The 23,236-nt window shown below is 35.7% G+C and overlaps 3 protein-coding genes across 3 annotated transcripts; 1 reads left to right on the top strand and 2 right to left on the bottom strand.

Moving 5' to 3' along the window:
- Positions 1–120: 120 nt before the first annotated feature.
- Positions 121–9,714, top strand: LOC106162683 (outer mitochondrial transmembrane helix translocase). Its single transcript, XM_013540036.3, has 10 exons — positions 121–621; positions 2,348–2,389; positions 3,075–3,255; positions 4,510–4,578; positions 6,986–7,074; positions 7,299–7,341; positions 7,651–7,847; positions 7,997–8,047; positions 8,445–8,596; positions 8,908–9,714. Exons 1-10 carry the CDS (start codon positions 322–324, stop codon positions 9,038–9,040), a joined length of 1,257 nt encoding a protein of 418 aa, XP_013395490.2. The 5' UTR covers positions 121–321; the 3' UTR covers positions 9,041–9,714.
- Positions 9,715–15,301: 5,587 nt separating this feature from the next.
- On the bottom strand, positions 15,302–19,399 carry LOC106162684 (tetraspanin-14). The gene is made up of 2 exons (XM_013540037.3): positions 18,247–19,399; positions 15,302–16,504 (listed from the first exon to the last, which is right to left on the bottom strand). The coding sequence occupies exons 1-2, from the start codon at positions 18,789–18,791 to the stop codon at positions 16,207–16,209; spliced, it is 843 nt and encodes a 280-aa protein (XP_013395491.1). The 5' UTR covers positions 18,792–19,399; the 3' UTR covers positions 15,302–16,206.
- A 342-nt stretch (positions 19,400–19,741) lies between these two features.
- Positions 19,742–23,152, bottom strand: LOC106162682 (uncharacterized). The gene is made up of 2 exons (XM_013540035.2): positions 22,849–23,152; positions 19,742–21,181 (listed from the first exon to the last, which is right to left on the bottom strand). Exons 1-2 carry the CDS (start codon positions 22,988–22,990, stop codon positions 20,019–20,021), a joined length of 1,305 nt encoding a protein of 434 aa, XP_013395489.2. The 5' UTR covers positions 22,991–23,152; the 3' UTR covers positions 19,742–20,018.
- Positions 23,153–23,236: the final 84 nt, after the last annotated feature.

Here is a 23,236-nt window from a genome sequence, read left to right as displayed (position 1 = left end):
GAATGAAATATCCCCATCACGTTAAAATGTTTAAGTGGATATATTTTGATTGTTTGATGTTTTTCTTTTCAAATAAAGCCGATTAACTCTTAGTTGACCCAGTTTTTAGAGGCCTAGTTTATCGAAGGTCAATCTTGGAAATATATATTCAGTGCTACCTTTGATCAAGGTGGACTACAGCTTTAGTGAGCATTACTTAATGCAATAAAGTAGTATGATGAAGTGGCTAAATAAAAGTTAATAAATTATGTTGCTAAGAGAGAATGAAACTTAATAACTTTCCATTATAACCTACAGGATATTGAAATTTACGTCATCAACATGGCGTCTTCCAGTGCTATCGCATCCGATGGTGGACTGCTCTCAAAACTGTTATCATTCATAGAACATTTTAAACCACGAGGGTTATTAATAAGCAAGGCCGGGGAACCAGGATATGCGCTGGCACATCCCGAAGAAGTGAAAATCATCCAAGGACTACAGAGACACGAACTTATTGCCAAATTAATACACAGTCTAATTGGCGTTTCTGTGACACTGATCGCCACATATTTTACTGTAAAATGGTTGAAAAACGTATTAGATCCAACAAGTTCGGATAAGGAAAAGGCTCTCCAGAAAGTAAGATTTAATAAGTCATTACAAGGATGATGAAACAGAAAAGTTCAGATTGCAATGGTGGTCATGATCGATAAACTATATACATGAGTATACATACTATAGCAAGTTAATTGTAAAGCCACGCAGCGGGGTCATCTCTTTATTTCCTTCCATATCGTTACTTACCCGCATTATCAGGAGCGGATCCAGGATTATTTGAACTGGGGGTCCCGTTTTCTTTTTAGAATAACAGGCTTCGGATGTGAAGCCATGCACCCATGTTGTGGGGTTCGGTGTTTTGGAGGGCAAACAATGCCATTTGGTGGAGTTTAAGACTGCATTCCCACAGATTTAGATAGATCCATCTGGATCGACCTAACTCCCTTGGGGGTCATGCTAAATTGCTGTCAGCAGAGCACACACAGGAGTTAATTACTCCTTTACAGCTTTTAGTAGGCGGGACAGACATTTAAACAGGCTAAGCTGACAGTAATCTAGTGAGACTCCCCACGGGGATAGATCAATCTAAAATCTGGGAATGCAGTCTTAAGCTGTCATTCAGCTTTTTAAAATTCTGATATCAGAAGGGGGAGTAGAGATGTGGGGAGGTATAAGGATGTAACCCACAGGGTGCCATAGCAATAGTTTGAAGGTTCATTGGTCCGAATGTTCACTTTAGAACCTTTGAACCAATTAAAGAACTGATGAAAATGTTACCATTTTTCGGACCAATGAACCTTTGGACTATCAAGATGCCCCCACCCACACAGCCTTGGTTGTCTTAATTGGAACAATGTAATTTTCTTCTTAGTTTTCATCAATGATTCTTATGAAAGTTATTCTGTGTCTGTCTGTGACCGTGCAATTATTGAAATGGTTAAAAATTGAAGCTGCATTCACATGAAAAATCAATTTTCTAAAAATCTAAAAATCTATTTGCGGTATCTTGTGATCAGGGTCTTTGCCCTGAATACCCCACGGCGTAATTACTGGCAGCACGAGTGAGTTACTTCCAAAGCAGTAATTAATTCTCAGTTGCGCTCGGAGGAGATTCTCATACCTTCTCATATATTTTTTCCACCGGGCACCCTTATACATATCAAAAGAATATCTTTTCATGTTTTGCTTTAAAAACTTGCAGGACTGATTCATAGGACTAATATACAGATCAATTACAAAAATTAGCTCGATTGGTTTAGTTTTGGCCTTGTTTTCAATAGTCTTTGATGGCCCACTTTTCAAGCCAACTAAGGGTGCATTCCCAGAGATTAAGATCGATCCAGAGATTTAGATTTAGATTGACCTAACTCCCTGCAGGTTCACGCTAAATTGCAGTCAGCCGAGCGTGCACGACAGTTAATTAACCCCTTACAGCTTTTAGTAGGCGGGACAGACGCTTAAGTCGGCTAAGCTGACAGTAATCTAGTGAGACTCCCCACAGGGAAAGATCGATCTAAAATCTGTGGGAATGGGGTCTAAGACCTTGGTTAATGCTTTAATTTTGATGTTCAGACTGCCAGTCCTAAATTTGGATACTAACAAATATCTTTCTATAACTTGTGAAGGTGTGATTTGTTATTTTAAATACATGTTCATGCCATTGTACTTAAAAGTAAAATGTGTTGTAATGGTCACTTGGAAAAAAAGAGGTCAAGGGAACTTGCATAAAAATCTTTACAATTGTAACTGTCATTTACAGTTATTGTCATTGATCATTGAATTGTCACATAATTAAATTTGTTACCAGGCAAAAGATCTTATGAAGAAAATTGGAGTGAAGGAAACAGTGGTAAGTTGGCTTTGTGCCTTTGAATTAGTTAGTGTCCATAGAATAACTAAGTTAATGTGCACTTTTAGTGGTCACAAGTGCTTTGCATCAGTTGGGTCAATTTTAGAACTGTGCTATGCATGAAAAAAAAAAACAGAATTGATTTTAAAATGATAATTTAATTTAACAAAAACCATTTTGGTGCAAAGTAAAAGAGTTTTCTAAATTTGCACTTCTGAAGGGAAATTTGAAATTTAAGATTTTATGACATAAAAAGTATCATGCTCATTTTATCCATCCAGTTTGTGCATGTTCAAAAGGTATATATATTATTTTATGTTTAAATGACAAAAACCCCTCCTGTGACAGTTAAGGGTTTTGTGTAGATAATTATTGATATTTAAGATGGAACTTTGAATTGAATTTTCGGTTGTAAAATCCTCAAGGCATACGCCTTAAAAGCTTATGGGGGGTGGGGGGGATTTATTTAAGTGAACTACTGAGTCATAAATCCTACATGAAGCTGAAAAGAACTGGCATCTCATAATTTATCAACTTAAACGTGCATGGTTTATGGTTACAAAAAGTAACGTACACAGAGCAGAATCTTTAAAACTTTAAGAGTAAAATCTTTAAATCATTTCATGAATTGTGCACATCTTTTATTTTTATTTCATACTGATTCACTGTTTAATTACATTTTCAGAAGTTAACAGATTATGAATTATGTGTGGCTGCCAACCTTGTGGATTTGTGCAGCATTGAGATGGACTGGACAGATATTGGTGGTCTTCAAGAAGTAAAAGAAGATATTAGAGAAACAGTGATTTTCCCTTTCAAGAGACATGATTTGGTGATGGGGTCTAGTTTACTGAGAGCTCCAAAGGGTGAGCTTTGTATTGTTTTTTTTTTCTCTACTTTAAACTTGTATATCTTTTGAAAAAAGTATTTGAAATTAATTAATTATTTGCCTTTAAATTAATAATTGTAATGTATGACCAGTCTAGATGGGTTGGTACTACTCCTGTCAGGTCACTGGAAATGTAGGATATACAAGTTTAATAAGATCTTGAAACAAGTTGGAATTCTTTGTTCAGTCATCAGCTATGATAAGCTGGAAAAGAATCAGTAACCCCTTAATGTGATGCGTGTCATCACATTAATGTTCTGTTGTGTCAATATCTGGAATCAATTAAATATCCCTCTTGTTCATTTGCCACAACTGGTATATTTATACCGTAGGTTTAAAATCCATACTTTTCTTTGTTTCTGCTGATGTTGCACCAAATGACCCAAAAGTATAGCAGGAGTTTTACAGTTTAATTAAGTGTGGGTATTAAGTTGAAAATGAATTTGTAGAATATCTTAAGACTTTCCTTCAACTGGTCACTGACAAGTTCTTTTTCTTCTGGGGCTTGAGCTGAAATTTACTTAAAATTTCTCTTGAATACATTAGTCGGTGTTAACTGGGAGAGGAAGAAGGCATATTAACTGCGGAAATGTCTCTTTGTCCTATGCTTGGGACCAGCAGATGATAATTGATGTTGGACATGCTAAACAGCTTTGTGTACACTGAAAATAAAAACAGCACCAGTATATTATATCTAAAATAAGAACACAAAAGAATTTTCAGTCACATTTAAGATACAAAGGAATAATGGCAATTAGTCATATCATAATTTTTTGTAATGGTCTTCTCTAAATACTAATTGTAAACTAGAAAAAAATGTATGACACAAGAATATCATGTACATGTAGTATAGAAAATATGAATTATTTAAGCATATGTCCAGTTTTGTGATGCAGCATTCTACAGGCATATTTTAATATGTTAAAACATTGATGATAAGTCAATCCTTCTCCACGCAGCCCTTCTTTCTAACACATGTTCTGTGAATGTACATTTTTGTTTATTTTTTTTTTGATAATATGAAGCCATCTGACTCCTACTGTATAACATATAACCTTTTTTTAATTATAATAATAGTAAGGCTGTAACCATGCTTTTTTTCACTCGAGGTATGAGGAGGGGGACGACTAAAGGGCCTTGCAACCCTTCTTGTATATAGAACCTTGTTGGTCATGAACATGGAGTAATAATAAATGTAAATGTTTTTCCTTTTTTCATTGGTGTAATTTAGGTGTGCTGCTGTACGGGCCTCCAGGATGTGGGAAGACTATGGTTGCCAAAGCAATGGCTAAAGAAGCAGGTAGAATCAACAATACTAGTATTAGTACTAATTTATCTTGAACAGTGACTGACTTGTAAATGTAGAGCATGTCTACTTGTAGGTAAGAGGTACATGTATACTATAATCTCAGGCCTTAGAGCGCATTCTCAACGAATTAAGCCAGGCTTTACAAAGCCGGTGACCTAAAAATGGTGGACGTACATGAAAGAAAAACCGCCTAATCTTTTAATAGTCTCTCCGCCTCCCCACACGTCGTCCCTGCGGGGTACATTAATTAAATCGCGTCTCCGTTCGCCATGCGGAAGCTACCTGAGAAATATTAAGTGCGCATGCTCATCAGTTAAGCTCGTGGTGAAGAAAGCATGGCGGCTGAAGGCGATCGAAGAAAAAAAGCTCTTCTGTTCTATTATCTTTGAAAACAGAGACGAAAAAGGAATAATTTGGCCCGTAGAGCAGCAATGAATCCACTATCTACGGAGATAATATCACCAGAGATATTCACGGAAATATTAATGTTCGGAGCCGAGATTTAATTACTGTACCCCGCAGGGACGACGTGTGGGGAGGCGTGTGAGAGGCGGAGAGACTATTAAAAGATTAGGCGGTTTTTCTTTCATGTACGTCCGCCATTTTTAGGTCACCGGCTTTGTAAAGCCTGGCTTAATTCGTTGAGAATGCGCTCTTAGAAACATAATTGCTCATTGTGATTTCGAGCCGTGGGTTAGTGATCGCCAACACCAAATAAAGACATGAACCGCAATTTCATGGTGCAAAGGTTTTAATATTTGTCGCAAGCATTGGATTCAGATTCAAGCATCGTACTAGCTGGGTCGGTTCAACTCTGCAAGGGATTCTTGCTAAAGTGCAATTATTGGGATCAGCTTAATTGTCTGACACCCCTCCTGAAGCATCTTGGAGGGAGGGTAATTAACTATTGGGTGCTGATTAAGATGGTTCCACTGATTGCACTTAAGCAGGAATGGAGAGTTGGACCATACCCAGCAAGTACGATGTGCGAATCTGAATGCGCCTTTTATCACAGTTCAATAAACTTACATATATAGGGATTTGAAAACAGTGGTGTTGGCATGCATAAGCACTGAAAGGTAACTTTTCTCTCTATTTTTTTTTCTTCATTGAATTATTTGGATGAATTATTTTTAGAATTCAGCTGGTTATATACGGACACAGATGTGTCTGTACAAATAACAAGAAAACCTTTTTACCTTTTGTATTCGAACTTATAGAACTGATGAATATTAAAAAAATACAATTCAAGTTCAAAAATCAGCCTGATCAGACGATTTTTCAAAAAGTAATGCTGTTTTTTTTTTCACTATTTTCTGCATATTTTATCTATCATTATACAAATAAAATGAAAACCCTTACAAGAATGATTGACATACAGCTCATTGATTGGATTATTTTTCTTTCTTGTCGGCTGTACATTTAACAGCTTTGCTGCCTTTTTTTTTTTTTTTGTACCATTTTCAACACATTTCACGAAAAGTTTACATACATGAAGACCTTAGCCTTTCATTCATTGTATAACGCACATATTGAACTGATGAACAACTTCTATTTGGGACCTGGTAAGTTTTTCCAAAAAGTAGTATACTTACAGCTTACTGTTTTAAAATCCTGTGTGATGTTAATAAAAATGTTTTAGCTAAACTGGTTTTTATCTGTCAACAAACTTTTAAGAAGATGTTTTCTTAGTCGGGGGTTTTGTCTAGTGAAAACAGTCTTCTTAGTAGTTGCTTCTAGGTATTTTTTTATGAAGAGAACCCATTGACCCAGTTCATCTGCTTATTTACACTGCACCTAGAAATTGATATTTCTAAGAAAAGCAATATGTCTCCAAGCATGGACCTATAATGATATACAGAATTATTCAATTAAAAAACAAGATCAGAGCACAGGACTTCCATAGCTTCTCCAATAAATGTCACCATGTCATCAAACTATAAAAAATCTCAAGCTGCATTGATTCTTGAGGTCAGCTATGCATGCAAACTCAATACTTCTTTTTCAGTGATGCAGGCCTTGGTTCTAATAATAGTCTGTGATCCCAAGGAGGTTTAGTTTATTCAAGAGATTATTGATTTTGAACAAAAAATCCTGACCATGAAAGTGTGATGGAAATTGTATGTTTCTGACTGTTGTAATTATTCAGCTTATTATCCAAATGAAAATTTAGCCCTTATTAGAAATATTCAAACATACTTTTTCATGATGATTAATTTAAACTAAGAAAAGTATGTACTATTTAAAATATTGGAATAAGCCATGCACAGTGTGTGTGTGTGTGTGTGTGTGTGTGTGTGTGTGTGTGTGTGTGTGTGTACCTGTAATGATATACAGAATTAATTATATATATCATGTAAGTGTGTTTCATTTAGGGATTACTCTTTAAATTTCCCAGGTGCAAGATTCATAAACCTCCAGATCACATCTCTGCTTGATAAATGGTATGGAGAATCACAGAAGCGTGCAGAAGCAGTGTTTTCTCTGGTAATTTGAGCATTGTCTGAATGTACATAACAAAGATTTGTGTGAGCATTGATTCTTTTTAATTCCCCAAATTTTCAACTATAAAGGAAACTTTTGTTGGTTTGTTAATCATTTGAAATCTAAGAATTTATGCATTTTACAGAAATATTGTGAAAATATTACAAGTCTGAAATATTCAATATTTAAATTTATTCATGTTTTTGTGTTTATCATTTGTTTTTCAGGCAGTCAAGATTCAACCAACCATCATTTTCATTGATGAAATAGGTATGCTTGTCTAGTATCTAAAAAAGCAGAAATATGTGATTTTATGTATAATACTGTAACAGTGCTCTAGTAGTTTTAAGTATATCAAATTACTTTCTGGTAGTTTTCTAGGCCATCTTCAGGTCATTCCAATGAACCAACCCACCGTTTCCCAAAAATTGTGTCATCTAGTAGTCTGGAAAGCATAGGCCTTCTTTTGATGCCAATTTTAATCTGTTAATCCTTGCAAATGACAGCTTGTTAATGAACCATTGTTAATAAGGTAAAATATCAATTTTGAACCATTGTAAGCCCATTTTAAAATTTCAGATGCATTTCTGAGGTCAAGAAACTCGAGTGATCATGAAGCTACAGCTCTAATGAAAACCCAGTTTATGACATTATGGGATGGCTTGGTGACAGACCCTAACTGTAGGGTGATGATTATTGGTGCCACAAACAGAGCCTCAGACGTAGATCCTGCAATATTGAGGAGAATGCCCAGCATGTTTCATATTGCAAAACCTGTATGTAATATATTATCAATATGCATGATAAAATGTTATATCTATTTTCTACACTCAGAATGACAGTATGAGCTTTAATAATTGAAATGAATGTTTTATTTGAAGTCCCACTTTAATGAAAATGTTATTAGGTGTATGTTTTGTTTAAGGGTCAAAACCAGAGGAAGCATATTCTGGAAATCATATTGGCAGATGAAGAGGTAGGTGTATAAAACATTACCTGTGGATTCCCTTGTTTTTAAGGCCTCTGGTATTTCTGCTAGCATATGCATGTACATTTTTATGCCTGTACTTTGGTGACAAAAGTCGGGGATCATGTTATCCTGCCTGCCTGTCTGTCAGTTCATCCATTTATTTGTACATTTGTATCATCACTAAATGCAGGCGTTGAGTAGATTGCAAAAGAGCTGGTGATAATACAAGTACATTGGAAACAAGAGAAGGCATTTTAATCTGACTTCATTCATCTCGAGTCCAGTGGAGTTGGTGAACACTAGCTGATATGATAGATTCATTTACCCACCCTAAATGATAATAAAATGGAGAGAGATTTTTTTTTATTTCAAGAATGTTGTATATGTTTACTTCTTGTTTCAGTTGGACCCTAGTGTAGACCTTACTGAAGTTGCCAAGCTTACCAATGGCTTCTCTGGAAGTGACCTACGAGAACTCTGCAGGAATGCTGCTCTATACAGGATTAAAGAATACATACAGGAAGAAATTAGAAGAGACGGAATGGACAGTACCAGGTATGCTTTCCAGGATAAAGGATGCTGCATATGTTGGTAATTTTATGATAGGCTCGTAGCTCGACAGCAGCATCATTTTTCTGTGGATTGAATTTGGATTGTTTTATACTTTGACTTATCAAGATACTTGTGCTTGTCTTACTTTTGAAATATTTAGGTCTGTACGTTGTCAGACTTGAGTGTTTGTAGTTGGCCTCCTTAGATCCTAGATTATAAATATAACATAATATTTCAAAATATATAAAAGAGAAAAACTTTGAAAAACTTACTTGTGTAACTGTAACCAGAAAGTTAGAATTTTTTTATTTTAGCACCTTCCCAGATGAAAACGGTTCACCTAGTCTTCGTAGGATCAGTATGGCAGATATAGAAAAATCACTGGAAAAGATGACAAACTGCACTCATATTCATGGATTCCAACAGACAAACTTTCACTTAGATTAAGATCAACTGGTAAATGTCTTTTTCTTACATGATGCTGTAATAGGCATTGTTCCCAAAAAATTGTCTTCCTGAGTTTCTGTCATATTTATGTATGCTGAAAGCTAAATTATAATTGTAAATGTAAATACCACAAAATCTCTAATATCCAACCATGTTGATCTGCTGCGTTGTCAACTACACAAAATTGACAAAATTGAAAAAGAAAACTGAATGTTGTTTACGTGTTTAAGTAAAAGCTGCGAGAACTCTGCAGAAATGCTGCTCTATATAGGATTAAAGACTACATACAGGAAAAAATTGGAAGAGATGGAATGGATAGTACCAGGTATGCTTTCCAGGATGTATACATGTTGCCATCACCTGAGTCTGTCTGTGTTTCCAGAGCAGATGTCAAAGCCATATTCATTTCTTGTTTTTTCCCAAATGTTGCTGTTTTTGTTTCAAGCTCACTAGGATTATTCACTTGCCAAAAAAAAAATATTTCATCATTTTTGAAAATGGACATGCTCTTCTTGTTTTTTAGACTTTTTCCCTGATAAAATTTTTAACTTGATGGTTCAAAGTGCAAATAAATTTACATATCTGTTTTTACTGCACCAGCATATACTGAGAAAAATGTACAGTTTGACAGATATATGTGAACATATACAATAAACCGAAATGAGTGTACACAACGCCTCTAGACTAGTCACTATTGATATGTTAATATGTCTAGGGGAGTATGCTCATGGATGTTAAAATGTTTACTCCCCTATGCTGATTTTGTTTCCATTGTTCATGATAGAAATTTCTTTAATATGAGAAATGTTTGAGACCTATTTTTTAAAATTTAATTCCTTGAGGTTTGTAAAGAATTGAGGGAAGTCAACATTTTGGTCCCTGGCATAGCAACAGTAATATTTTTGTTTTGACCAAATTTCAGTTTTGTTCTAGCCAAATCAATTTTTTTAGCCAAACAAGTTTTTTAGTCAAATCATAAAATATACTTTCAGGCTTAAAACTCGAAATTATTTTCATCTAAACTATATTTTTGTTATAATATTGATGCAAACAATATCAATTTGTAAAAAAACTTGTTATATAACAACCTCAAGAAATGTTTGCATGCTGTAATTCAGGAAATTTGGTACACCAGTTAGTTCTTTTAATGGTGATATCTGCTTTTTGATTAAAGTTGAAAGTTGCTAATTCATTAAAAAAACATCAAAATCCAAAGTCTTCAAACAAATTTGAACCCAACTTATGCATAGATGACAGACTGCGTGGGATAATTGATTTTCAGTAGATGTGGTTTATTTTTATATTTTGAAAGTTATGAGAATTTTCTGCATTAAAAGAATTACGAATAAGCCAGGTTCTTGAAAGTCACGATAAAGACCATGTTTCAACTAATACCATTTGTTTCATATCTGTATATTAATTTTCAGATAAGTTAAAAAAAAAAAAAGACGCGATCCATGCACTGGGAAAGCGTTCTAAATCCTACCATGTGTGTCCTTAATAATTGTAATGATATTGCATTACATTTGTGAAAAAAGAAAGAATTCATAAAAAATGTACATTAAGATTAAGTAATGATGATGAAAGTATTCACATTTTTTATTTAAAAAAAATAGAATACCGGTAGTTACTGTTAGAAAATACAAAATGCACATCTAAACTGGTCTCGATTTTCATTTTAGTAAGATATTAAAATCATATCTTAAATGGAGAAAAATGCTGCTTTGGCATTGGACGTACATTACTTCGGTACTTCATGCATATCAAGTTAGAGAGTAGTAGTTATGTATTTATCCTGAAACGTTCATTGTCAGAAAATCTAACATTCACTGTGTGAAAAAAAACTAGTTAGAAGAGATACAGTTAAAGGACAATGTTCATGTAAAAATCCATTTCTCGAATTTTGAAGATACAGCACTCAATCTATACACTAGAGGTATGTTTTAATCGATCCCCGCCATTCAAAAATTTTAAAAACAATCTATTAGTAGAAAAAAAAGCGTTTTAGTAAACCTCACCTCAATATGCAAAAATGAAGCAACAGATCTGGGTCACGTGGTACTGTGACGACAATCACGATAAAGGTCTATGAGACTCAACTGAGCTGCATGGTGCATAAAGACGGAGAAGTTAAGGAAAGTTGTGTTGAACGGAGTTGAGGAATTTTCGTTATGCCTCGGTGTGTTGCCGTGGGATTCACCAAAATTGCAGCTCTCGTTGACAATCTTTCTTTGTCTGTGACGGTCTTCCGTGACTTACTAACTTCGGTGACAATAGTTGCGATGCTCTAGATCATGGTCACCTCAAGTGGTTTAGATCATATCAAGAGCTGGTAGTCTTTCAGATTAACTGTCATCAGTTGGCAAACTTACTGATTGCTGATGCAATTTAAATGCATTGTAGTTGACCAAAAGCTCGTTTACAACAAACCTGTTAATTATGCACCGCTGCTATTCCCAAGCCAGGTAATAACAGGTATGAAACTCGTCTTGGTGGGCTTTCATATTTTTCAATATATCTCATTTATTTCATGGGGTTATTTTATTGGTATTTGTAAATGACGTTAAATATCAATACTTAAACAATTAAGTTCAAACACTGTCGCGAACATTAATAAAAGAAATTGCTCTCAGGGTATCTTGAAGCTTCCGTGGAAGAAAAAGTGTTGAGGAAAAACAGGAAAAAGAGCGTTATATTAAAGAAAAAATGGGAACTGCTATAATAAAATGGTGCGTTATCCTAATTCGTTTATGCTTTGAGGATTTGTTTCTGAAGATTATTTCATCTGAAATATTAAATAATTTAAAAGATTGATTATTTTATAACTTGAAACGCAAATTCTGCGTCAGTACGCAATTTTTTTTTTTTTTTTTTTTTTGCAAATTTGTAAGCTTATAACACCGTGCTATAAAGATCTACTCAAGAAAAAAATTTGCTTGGGTAAAATTGAGTACGGAATGAACTGGAGACACTTGGCTTGTCATTAAGTTTACACGAAAATATGTCAGGTAACTTTATACTGTCTTTGAAAGAGTAAAGATTGAAAGATAATTTTAGACAAACTTTGACGGGGGAAATACCTACAAAGAGTAATGGGCTATTTCGCCAACATCTTGTTGAAAATTTAACACTGCAATTCTATTCAAATAAGCTAAGGAACTAATTGCCAAATTAATACTCTCATCACATAACAGGGGGGTAACCAGACCTCCAAAAATTGTACGCACATATTTAAAAAGATTACAAGCACATACAACAAAATGTAGACTTACGCAAAACATGAAGGACAGCGTAATCACAGCAAATGTACCTCATATAGTAGCTTAATTTCCATTAATAATAAAATCATCATTTAAGTCAAAAATATTCTTGCGATTTAATAACTATTTTAATTTACCCAGAACGGTATATTTATTTTAAAGGCGGTTAACTGAAATATAGTTTTATGATTTGTTTGTGAAAATTGCCCATGTCACCCTGTTAGTTTGGAGGTCTAAGCTGGATCAAGTCCGTGTTAAAATTCCTATGAAGTTGTGCAGGAAAAATTCTTCCTTTCTTTCTCTAGCTCCTCGATAAACCTGGTGTTCAGATTTTATCTAGTACCCCCAGGTCTACGGGAGCTGCGCTTTGTAACTAACGCACAGGTAGATTTTTACCTGAGATAACTGGAGTAAAGCTTAGATAGAGAGTGCGTTCGATACAAGCAAGACAAATTGAATGCCATTTAACCCTCTAATTAAGAGGTAAAGGAAGTTCCAGTTAGATGGATGATTAAGATAGGACTTGTAAAGGTAACGGGCATTGTTTACCTCAGTTTAATAAAAGTATGCAAGACGGAGTGTCAGCGGTTTAATAAAATAAATTGAATTTCACAAATAACATGGACCTCATATGCAATAATCAACATTTCCCTTAACTCATTCAAATGCAGTGTTTTATACAACTTGGGATAACCATAATGAAATGCTTGTTAAAGAAATGACTAGACGGGAAATGGTTTTACACAGCTTCACGAGGATTTAGACCCCTCGGGTAAGAGATTTGAATGAGTATAAACTTTTATCAGAAGCCAGAGAAGTCATCTTACAGGTAGACAATGCAGCTCAGTTTGACAGCTAAGCACGCTCTGTTCTCCAGTGGCTCGATTGTCGTCATTGGACCACGTGACCACGTAGCTCATTAACTCCCAGGCCGAGCAAATAGGACGTTTTTTAAAGCCAAAAATTTACAAAATGAGCTTTTAATTTGTGTATTTGGATAAAGATATCGTTAGTTGGGCATGTTTTCTGAAGAATATGTTCCGTTCAGGCCATTCTGACGGCATGAAGCAAACCCTTTAAAATTACTATTGAACTTGATGGGAAATCGTATACTTTTCTGCTCACATTTATCGGCAATCAGATACCTAAATTGATTTTTTGACTAGTGAAAAAAATGTATGTGAAGTCTTCTTCTCTACAATATTTTAATCCGTTCAATTAATTGGAAAAAATATATAAGTATTAATTGAAACATGCAATTTTATTTACAATTTCCTATTTATATCAATTTTTATGTCAGAGAAAGAAAGTCATTAGGACATATGTTCCTAGTATAAATCGGATCAGAAAAACAGGCCCAATCCGGAGTTACATTCTCAGCCGTGGGCATTCTTTGGTATCTGTTGTCACATGGACGTTAAATCCTAGTAACGTATATTCCTAGGACATCCATCCCTAAAAACGCGAGACCTAGGACTTGCATTAAATACCGTTCGTAGATATCCATATTTCACAATAAATACAGTGTAAACAACTGATATCGGGCAGATGAGGCTCGTCAGCTTGGGAGAGCAGCTCATCTAGGGGAGGCAAACCCTGATTTCAAACCCGGGAAGGTGGTGTTCGATAGCCTTTGATAGACAATCCACCAAGGACCGTCATGGCAGCAGGTGACGGATGCAGGGCAGCCGGAAGGACTTCAGAACTGGTCGACTTTCTCGCGGTGTCAGGCAGAGGATAGCACCAAGGGTACAATGGCTGAGACCTCCGCCCGTGTGACGGGCACTGCGCTTGTGGAAAGTAATGGCAACCTACCGTAAGTATTTCTGCTTTGCATATCATGACTAAACACACAAATCCGAAACGAATGAACGACGTGAAGGGGTGCTCTGCACCTAGTAGGGCACCGTCGTCCGGTAGGGAGTCCCATGCCTTGGATGGGACTGGAGACGATGAAACAACTGATACAAATATAATAAATTCTATTTTACCACCCAAATGGCAGCTAACGCAATTATTATGGATTTTGTTCTTGCCGTCGTTCACGTGACCTCCATAGTTGGCTACACTCTGTAAAAATCTCTTAAGAGAATATTAAAAAAAAAAAACTTTTTAGAAAAAAAAACGGGGACTAACTTTGAATGTGGGAATGGATTCATTCACCTCTGGTTAGTATGGAAAGATTGTCCTTTACCCCAGGAAAATCCATTTTTGGCCAAAATGAACAGTTGTTATCCTTTTAATATTACCAGTCCAGTCGGACTTGTGTAAAAGGACTACCATTCCGTTCATATAGGAGTACTGCCACGAAAGAAAAGCATTTATAAAGATTGAAATGAAATTGTCTGAAATGTAATCGATATTTCACTTGAATGTGCGCTTCAGAGAGAGAGAGAGGGAGAGCGAGAGCTTGATAAAGTATGTATGCTATTTTGGGGGGAGGGGGGCGAGCATATTCATATTGTGAAAATTATATTGTATTAGAAAATGAAAAAGGCAGATGTGCAATATACCATCGAGCTATATAGTCTTTCTTTCATGATATTTAGCATCCATGTACATCGTTTTGTTGAGGCCTACAAGTAGGGCCTATTCACCTTTGGCTCAGAAAATTGAATAGATAGGCCTCTCTTGTCAAATTTGGAATGCGTTGTCTAAATAGTTCGACTCGCACTTCTTTGCTAAAAGCCGTTTTGTGAACGCTTTAAGTCGGTGTGTTTGTTGAGACAGTTTATTTCCGTTACATCAGTTGTGTTAAATGAAATACCTCAAGTATGCAGCATGACAGTATTTGCGGCAGATATGATAGTTACAGAAGTTTTCCATTATTTCGTTATTTTCATTATTAGCCTGAAGTATATAAATAGATGTTTTAACATAATATTAAAATATGAAAATGTTTTAATGCGGTCGTATAAGTTGTCATATTGCACGTTGGCTGTTTAATGATGGACCTATAGGCTAGTAGCTGAAATAAGCAACATCAATTTTTGTGGTTTGAATTTGTTTTTTAATATCCTTTAGCTTTACAAAATACAAATTCCCGCCTTTATTTTGGAGTGTAAGTGAACATCTATGATGACCTTATGGTTTATAATTGTTCCCTATACGCCCTTAACTACATTTCCAAAATATTGCAAAATATAAAACAAAGAAAACGGCTTGTTTGAAAAACTCAAATATGTAACGGTAAGAATTTATCATTTTTTTACTTTAGCACCTAAACAGATGAGAATAGTACACCTGACCCTGTATGATCATTATGGAAGATGTAGAAAAAGATGACAGACTGTACTCATATTCCTGGAATTCAGCAGACTGTCTTTCATTTAGATTAAGGAAATATTCTCGAAAACTAATAAAATGTCTCTTCGATAGATACCCCTGTAATTGATATGGTTTCAAATATAACGGCATTCTAGAGTTTCTGGCATATTATTTGGGCTGTGAAATATAATAGAATTGTAAATGCTTGAAAGGACCAATAGTTTTATGAGAAAAGTGTGACGTTGTTTTCAAGCTGAAGTTTTCTGTCAAACAGGTGATACTTTTGATAGACGGCCATCAACGTATTGCACAAATACTTTTAACAAATTTGTACGATTATTTTCCTCTCTTATGCATCGTCTTTAAACTTAAGTTAACTCGCTAATGTTCCAAAGCCACATTTGCACATAAATAGACAGGCGTAGAAGCTAGAGCGTGAAATTGTAACTCCTTGAGCATGACGCAAAAGCAGAAAGCCGTCGTTCTCACCTTTGAGTCTAGTGTATCAAGAATAGAAATGTAGCTTAATGAATTAGCATATCCTGAATATAAGGTAAATTATGCATTCTTGTACAATTGTTTATTGTATAAAGTATTGTGAAAAGTTTAAATAAATAATTATACCACACACTTTCGGTTTCACCAGTTAGCTTTTACCATTTCAATATGGCAAATAATTTTCCTTGCAAATACAATTGCTAAGACTTGTATAGACACGAGTCCTATAGTAACACCAATAACAATCCAGGAATTTTCGTTTATCAATTCGTCAATCTTAACCATGCACCCCTCCGTCAAAATCATGGTAAGATTGCGAACCAGTTTGTTCTTGGTCATCACGCCACATAAATAGTTTGGCAGCTCTGTGGTCTGGGCACGGCAGCAACTATGCGGGACACTGCATGCAAATATGCCAGGAGAAGTGCAATTGAAGTACCTGTGAAAAGATAACTGGATTAGCACTATGAAGTATTTTTATTAGTGAGTCTCAACGTTATAAATGCAGATTATGTTTGCGACTCGAAGGCTGACTTTGTACTTATATCGTTTGGTTTACATACCCGTTTGTGATATGAAAACATAAAGCAGAATCTAGCTGTAATTTGTAAGTATACCCCCCTGGTAAAAAAAAAAGTGTCACCCCTACCACATTTGGGTACATTGCTACAGGGGTACCCATAGATTTAGGCTTCGTTCACATGCAATGTCTATTTTCTAAATTCTATTTTCTATTTGCGGCATGTCTTATGATCACGGTCTGTGCACTGAATATCCCGCCGCGTAATTACTGGCAGCGCGAGCCAGTTACTATAAGTTACTATAAGTAACTGGCTCGCGCTGCCAGTAATTAGAAAATAGACATTGCATGTGAACGAAGCCCAAATTTTAGATCATCGTACACATTGGAGATGTGAGTAATAAAATATTAACCTACATGTACCTAGCATGGCCACTGAAAAGCCCCCACACCAATTTTATTTTTAATGTGCGGTTCCTAAATGAGAGGGAAACACAGAAGGTTGTTTTTGTTTTGTTCCATGAGAGCCACACACAGGGTTAGTCAACGTCATTACCAAACAGGCACACGGGTAAGATTGCCTGGGAAAGACCAATCGAAGGAACACCCAGAGAAGAGAGAATGATAACACGCCTTCCTTGCAGAAAACGTTTCATGACATTTAGGAACTTGACTGCAATCTTTACCAAGAATAGGACAAACCATATTTTAAAGTTGTCGTCAGAAGACGTCTGCACAGTCGGCGTTATTTTGGCAGGGTTGCCGAATCCCTAGATCAGAACCTCAGTGAGAACGAGTGGGATATCCCCGAAATGGATAACTGAGGGATAGCCCTACAAACAATAATTATCTCATACTTTCTTTGCACCGTATGTGGAACGCCATCACTCCGCAAACGTAACAAAACTTTTTTACTTCACTCACAGACGCGGCGGGTGCATGCTCCAATTATGAAGATACTGTACAAAACACTTTGATTAGCTTTTTTATTGGTTGTACAATCAGTAAAATTCTGTTTAAAAATCCTTTCAGAAGTTGAATAGAAAACATTTTATAACATGATTTTCTGCATCACTTTACGCATTACATTAGGGGTGGCAATAATTTTGCTAGGGAGAAAAATATCAATACATGTGACCATGAAACCGAAACCTTCGTTCCCAGAATTTAATGAAAGGAGATTTGGTAAATATGTATCTATAAAATATGCATAACCATATCCTTTAGGCATTTTTGCCTCGTAAGAATGGTTTTGTATATTCCTGTCAAGGCACTACCCTCCCCGTTTAGTGTGTAAAATTGTATCAAACAGCAGCGCTACTCTTCAGCTGAAAGGAACCCGCTGCGACAAACTCGGGGCTTATTATATTAAAATGAACAGATTTTGATTTAAGATTTCCCCCACCCCGTGCAAGTAAAATCCCTTGCCTAGAGCATGATTCGATTAGTTTTCGATAAATAGTGATGACATAATTTCTGAAACACAGACAACATTTAAAGGAAATATTTCGTTATTAATTTTGTTTATAGACATCTACGCATTAACGGAAACAAAATCTCAGACATAAAAGGTAGTGGTGACATTATTATACACCCAAATTCCTGTACATGCATGTTTTTTTAAGTGGAACGCACAAATTCTTAATTAAAAATGTACTAACTCATTGATTTCCCAGTCAGCGAACCCATTAACTCCACAGCATTGAAGGTCTTTCTGCACCGAATCCAGTATCAAGGACCAGTCTGGGTCGTCCATATACTGCTTCACCCCGATGCAGAGACTTTTTTCTACATGCTCTGATATAGCGTCTTTATAAAATACGAGAACAAACGACAGAACTGCTTCCAAGACAAGAATGATTGCCAAAGAATATGCAAACATCTTCAGCATGCATTCGTTTTCCCTTAAAGAACCCACACATCCGAAGAAGGAGATGGTAAACATAAATGCTCCCACAATAAGTGGAACCAGGAAAGGGTCCATGTTTAATTCAGTGGCTATGGCAACCTTTTCGGCGACTTTAAAACTTATTGCCCACAGGGATGTTCCGCTTAGAGTACCTCCTACAAGCCAAAATAACACGTTGAAAAAAAACATGGAATATTTTACGAAACCGTTGACTCTGTTTTCGCGGTAAGGTTGGTTATGTCTTCGATTAAACGTTCTGTCAAGATGCTGAACTCTCGTTCTTTTCCATGACTTCATGATGACAAAATTCCTGGTCTGCGTTATTCATAAGCCGGTGACAACTTGAAGGACGCAGTTAATGTAATTTGTGCTCTTTCGATACTGCCTTCAGCGCCGAAATATGTTGCGATTTCCTACAGCTTAACTACATACGATTTTTTCTCCGAAAAAGTTTCCGCAACAGCTCCCTTATTCAAACTGCGTTGTTATTCATATTTCAATGATATCACTAAGTTATCTACAGTTTGTCCTACATAGTCCAGCGCGAAATAATGTTCATTAATCGTCTAATTTGTACAACTCGACAAGTGCATACTTTAAAGTTTAATCCGTCTGTTTACATTTCTAGCACGACTTCACTTTCAGCTAAGCACTGTAAAATACTGTTGCAGTCGAGGTAAATGCCAATCTAGTCTTGAAAATGCGTCAGTATTTAACGTAACTTGTAAGAACATAAACATGTTCTATATGCTTGCATATCCAATCATCCAATGTGGGTTTGCATATCCAATCATCCAATGTGGGTTTGTGATCTATATGAAGTAATCGACATTGACAATATCCCTTTACAAAAATTTCAATGAAAAAAATAATTTAGCTGAGTCAGCTCCTCTATTTTCTAATGTTAGAGACAAATCTGTCAAGTGAAATTTCATTGAATCATAAAAGACAAAAGTGAATATTTCGATGCGTTTTTTCCCCACAAGACACATACGATTTTTGTTGGGTTTTTCTAGATGGGTAACACGTAAGTGTGTAATAGATTTAAATAAAGCATTGCCAGCGTACATTTATACGTACATACATACATGTTTCCAATTATAACCTTCCAATGTCATGAAAACCCTGAAACGTCTGAACCAGGTAAAAGAATTAGAAGTAAAGACGATTTTGGCGTCTTTGACGCTATAATTTCTACAAAATAGCATTTTAACGTAATTAATTAATAGACAAAAAAACGCTTTCTTTATAATACGTTTATTATTATCATTGAAGAATTTCAAAATAAATTTGTTGAAACATATGTGTGAGATAATACACTGTCACCCCAGCGATATATAAAAATAGGGTGCTCCCGTTTCTTCACTCGCTTTCGAGTTTCGAGAACAGTCGGTCAAAATCACCCTGAGCTTCAGAGAGAACTTGATACAAAACGCAAGAATAGCAATTAATGCATTCACATCAAAAGTGATATGTGAAGTTATTGAAAAAACATTTCCAAATCCTGTAATAACTTAGACTGAATTAATGATTGCATATATAGTTATAGTACAGTCGCGGTTCGGTGTAAGAAATCGGCTCACTGATGTTCCATTTCTTTTGAAAAATTGCACTATACTTATGTAGCGCCACTTTCCTGTAACCCAAGTCGTATTTTATAGATTTAATTCGTTTATGCTGTAATTCTATATCAGTGCACACCGCAATCTTATAACCAGCTTTTCTTAGACGAAACATGAAATCTCTGTGTTCATTTACCAATAGGTTATTATTCCAACCTCCAATCTCACGAATGTTTTTAGTCCTGGCAAGGAAAAGGTTTAAAACATAGTCTACTGCATAACAGGATGGAAAGGAAGGCACTTCTTCATATGCCATATTCATATACTCACATGGTTGTAAACTAGATCCAGTACTACTGGGATGTATTCTTAAAACACAAATGAAAGGCCCGTTATTTGCCAAAGTGCCTGCTACGAGTGTCAGATCAGTTCTATCCAAAATATCTACCATCTTTGTGATGTTTGTTTGATTAGTTATGATAAAATCGTCATCAAGAAGAAGAAAGTATTCAGATTTCACATCTTTAAGGCCTGTGTTCCTGCCTTTGGCAAGTCCAGCATTTCCAGGTAGTTTGATATACTTCACTAAACCATGAGAATTGTCCATAAATTCCCGCCAAAGTCGGTGCATGCTTTTTACTTGTTCAGGAGAAGGAAGAGTGATGTTAAAGTGGTCGTCAACAACAATGACTTTCACCCCTGGGTAAAAACTGTGTAATGATTCTATAAGCCGCATAACACTTGTTAACCTCTGGATTGTTTTCACAACTACCGTCACCTTTTCAGCCACTCTTTTGTCCGCTGCAGTATCACATGATAGGATCTTGACAGGAGACCTCTTGTCATTTAGTTCACATCCTCGAGCTAAGCAGTCTTTCACATGAGTATAGTTATACCCAACAATTTGAAACCCATGTCCATGTTTCGTGTAGTTTGAAGCTGATCCACATTCCTTACTATTCTTACCTGATCCTATTTGCTTTAGACTCATGGAATCTCCCCCATGCTCACTGTGCTTATTGCTTTCCGTTTTGCTATGATGATCACTTTCGTTTTCGCCGTAAAAAATTATCTCCTGTATATGTTCAGTACGTGCAGTTACATTACGTAATTGCCAGCTGTTATCTTAAAAATAAAACAAAGGCTATTATATTGAAAGACACTGCTCCTAATTTTTTTTTTTTTTTTTTTTTTTTTTTTTTTTTTTTTTTTTTTTTGCACTTTTAAAAATTTCTGTTGCATTCACAACACTGAGAGCCAAGCCTTTGAGAGTGACGTAATAAAGTATTATCAGAGGTTGTTTGGTATTTTGGACAGAAATCACACAAAAAAAAAAAAAAAAAAAAAAAATAGCAAGCATGATTCTAAACGATAAGTTAGAGAAAATGTGATATGGGTAGTACATAATGATGTGTAATATAACGAATAGCATCATCTTAATATAATATGTGTTTGTGTCCTGCTGACTCTGTATAAGATCAATAGTCACACTAAGGTTTGGCTTTCAGTGTTATTTTCAGGTGCAGCTATAATGCGTGCTACATGTATTCATCTTAAGTAGGCCCTAAGTTTATGTAATGAAGTACAGATGGCAACTTACAGTAAACCCAAGCCATAAGTTAAGTGAGTGGATACCCTTACGAAACTTAGACCCTAGCCGTAATTTAAGTGAATGCATGCCATTACGAAAGTTATTTTTGTCATTCTATTTCAATACATTTGAGTGAAGAGGGATGTTTTCTCTCATGGTGATAAAAGCAATATAAATCTAAAACAAGTTCAAAGGTGTCTTCATTACATAATTTAGGTGAATTGTTGCTTGAACTAATTTTAAGATAGCAATATTCTTCAGTAACAATAAAAAACAGAAAAACAGAATGAAATCTAATGCCATTTCCTACAGCACTCTTTAATATTCCCGATAGAAAACTGGGTCGATTTTCTATAGGACTAAACATAGAGACGGAAGTTTAGCATATCAAAAGTTAATGCTAAATTTTTGCTTGAGCTCTTGCATTTAAAAATGACCAGACGTATCTCATGAAATACAAGTTAATCAGCTTAAATTAAGTAGGTCATAAAGATATTGAATGAAATACTGAGCAATCAGGTTGATAAAATACTGAGCAATCAGATTGTTGGGTTATTTATAATTAAAATATATCCCAAACAAACACACGCAAAACCCTGGTCTCTATGTAATAAGGTTCCCCAAAGGAAATTCTGTGTGAGCTTATACGAAATCATACAGGAGATTGACAATCTAGAGAAGTCGATTTTGTCAGCCAGGGACTTGCAAAGTGTGTAAATGGTGGCGGTGTTACGTAACTTAATGAAGCGGCGTTATGCAAAAAATGCAATTAAGAATTTATATCTGAGACCAGATTTAGCCACCTGTCTTCTAAATCCGGGTACACCAGAACGAAGTGTATACTGATGGCGTGTCCAACATTTGTTTGAGGAAATTTGCCACTTTAATAGACCGAAATGTCGAGCCCTGGAATGGGCCTTCCTGTAGACCTTTTTTTTACAAAAATGAATTCCTTATGACCAGAGAACAAAATTAGCTTAGTTGCTACTTCCTAGACATTAAGCATTTTTCATTATGACTTCCAATTTATGAGGGAAATAGAAAAGCACAAATAACTCGACAGGTATACGTTTTTGTAAAATAGTTTCATCATGAATAACAACCTTCAAACTATATCGTTGCAGCTTTTATGGAACACTATGATCAGAAAAAACTGACCCCAATTATAGAAGATTCGTATGATCTTCCCATATATACATACCGAAGACTTTACTGTCATCTCCTTTAGTTCGTATGTAAGTAGGTTTATACCGATACTTGAGTGAAAAGTCAAGTAAAAGAAGACTTCCCGCCATCACGAAGAAAGCCAAACCAAGACGGCAAATCGTACACTTCTTCGACATGATGTCCTTTTTAGTTGTATAAATAGAACACCCGAATTACAAATTCATGCAGCGTATACTAAATTGCAGTGATGCTGGTCTAGCACGAATTAAATGTTTAAATAATGTAAACGAGTTGTAAATGGGCACCATCCGAGCGAGCCCAAAACCTCGCGATTTAGCGTTAACTCAGTGGGGGATTTGGTTGATAGAGGGGTCAACATCATGACAGGCCAGACATTTATCAGTGGGGAATGCCGGTCTTGA

Source organism: Lingula anatina, chromosome 2 (assembly GCF_051362555.1).
Source record: "Lingula anatina isolate TDL-2025a chromosome 2, LinAna3.0, whole genome shotgun sequence".
NCBI classification, from domain to species: Eukaryota; Metazoa; Brachiopoda; class Lingulata; order Lingulida; family Lingulidae; genus Lingula; species Lingula anatina.
This window is presented reverse-complemented; position numbering and strand designations above follow the sequence as displayed.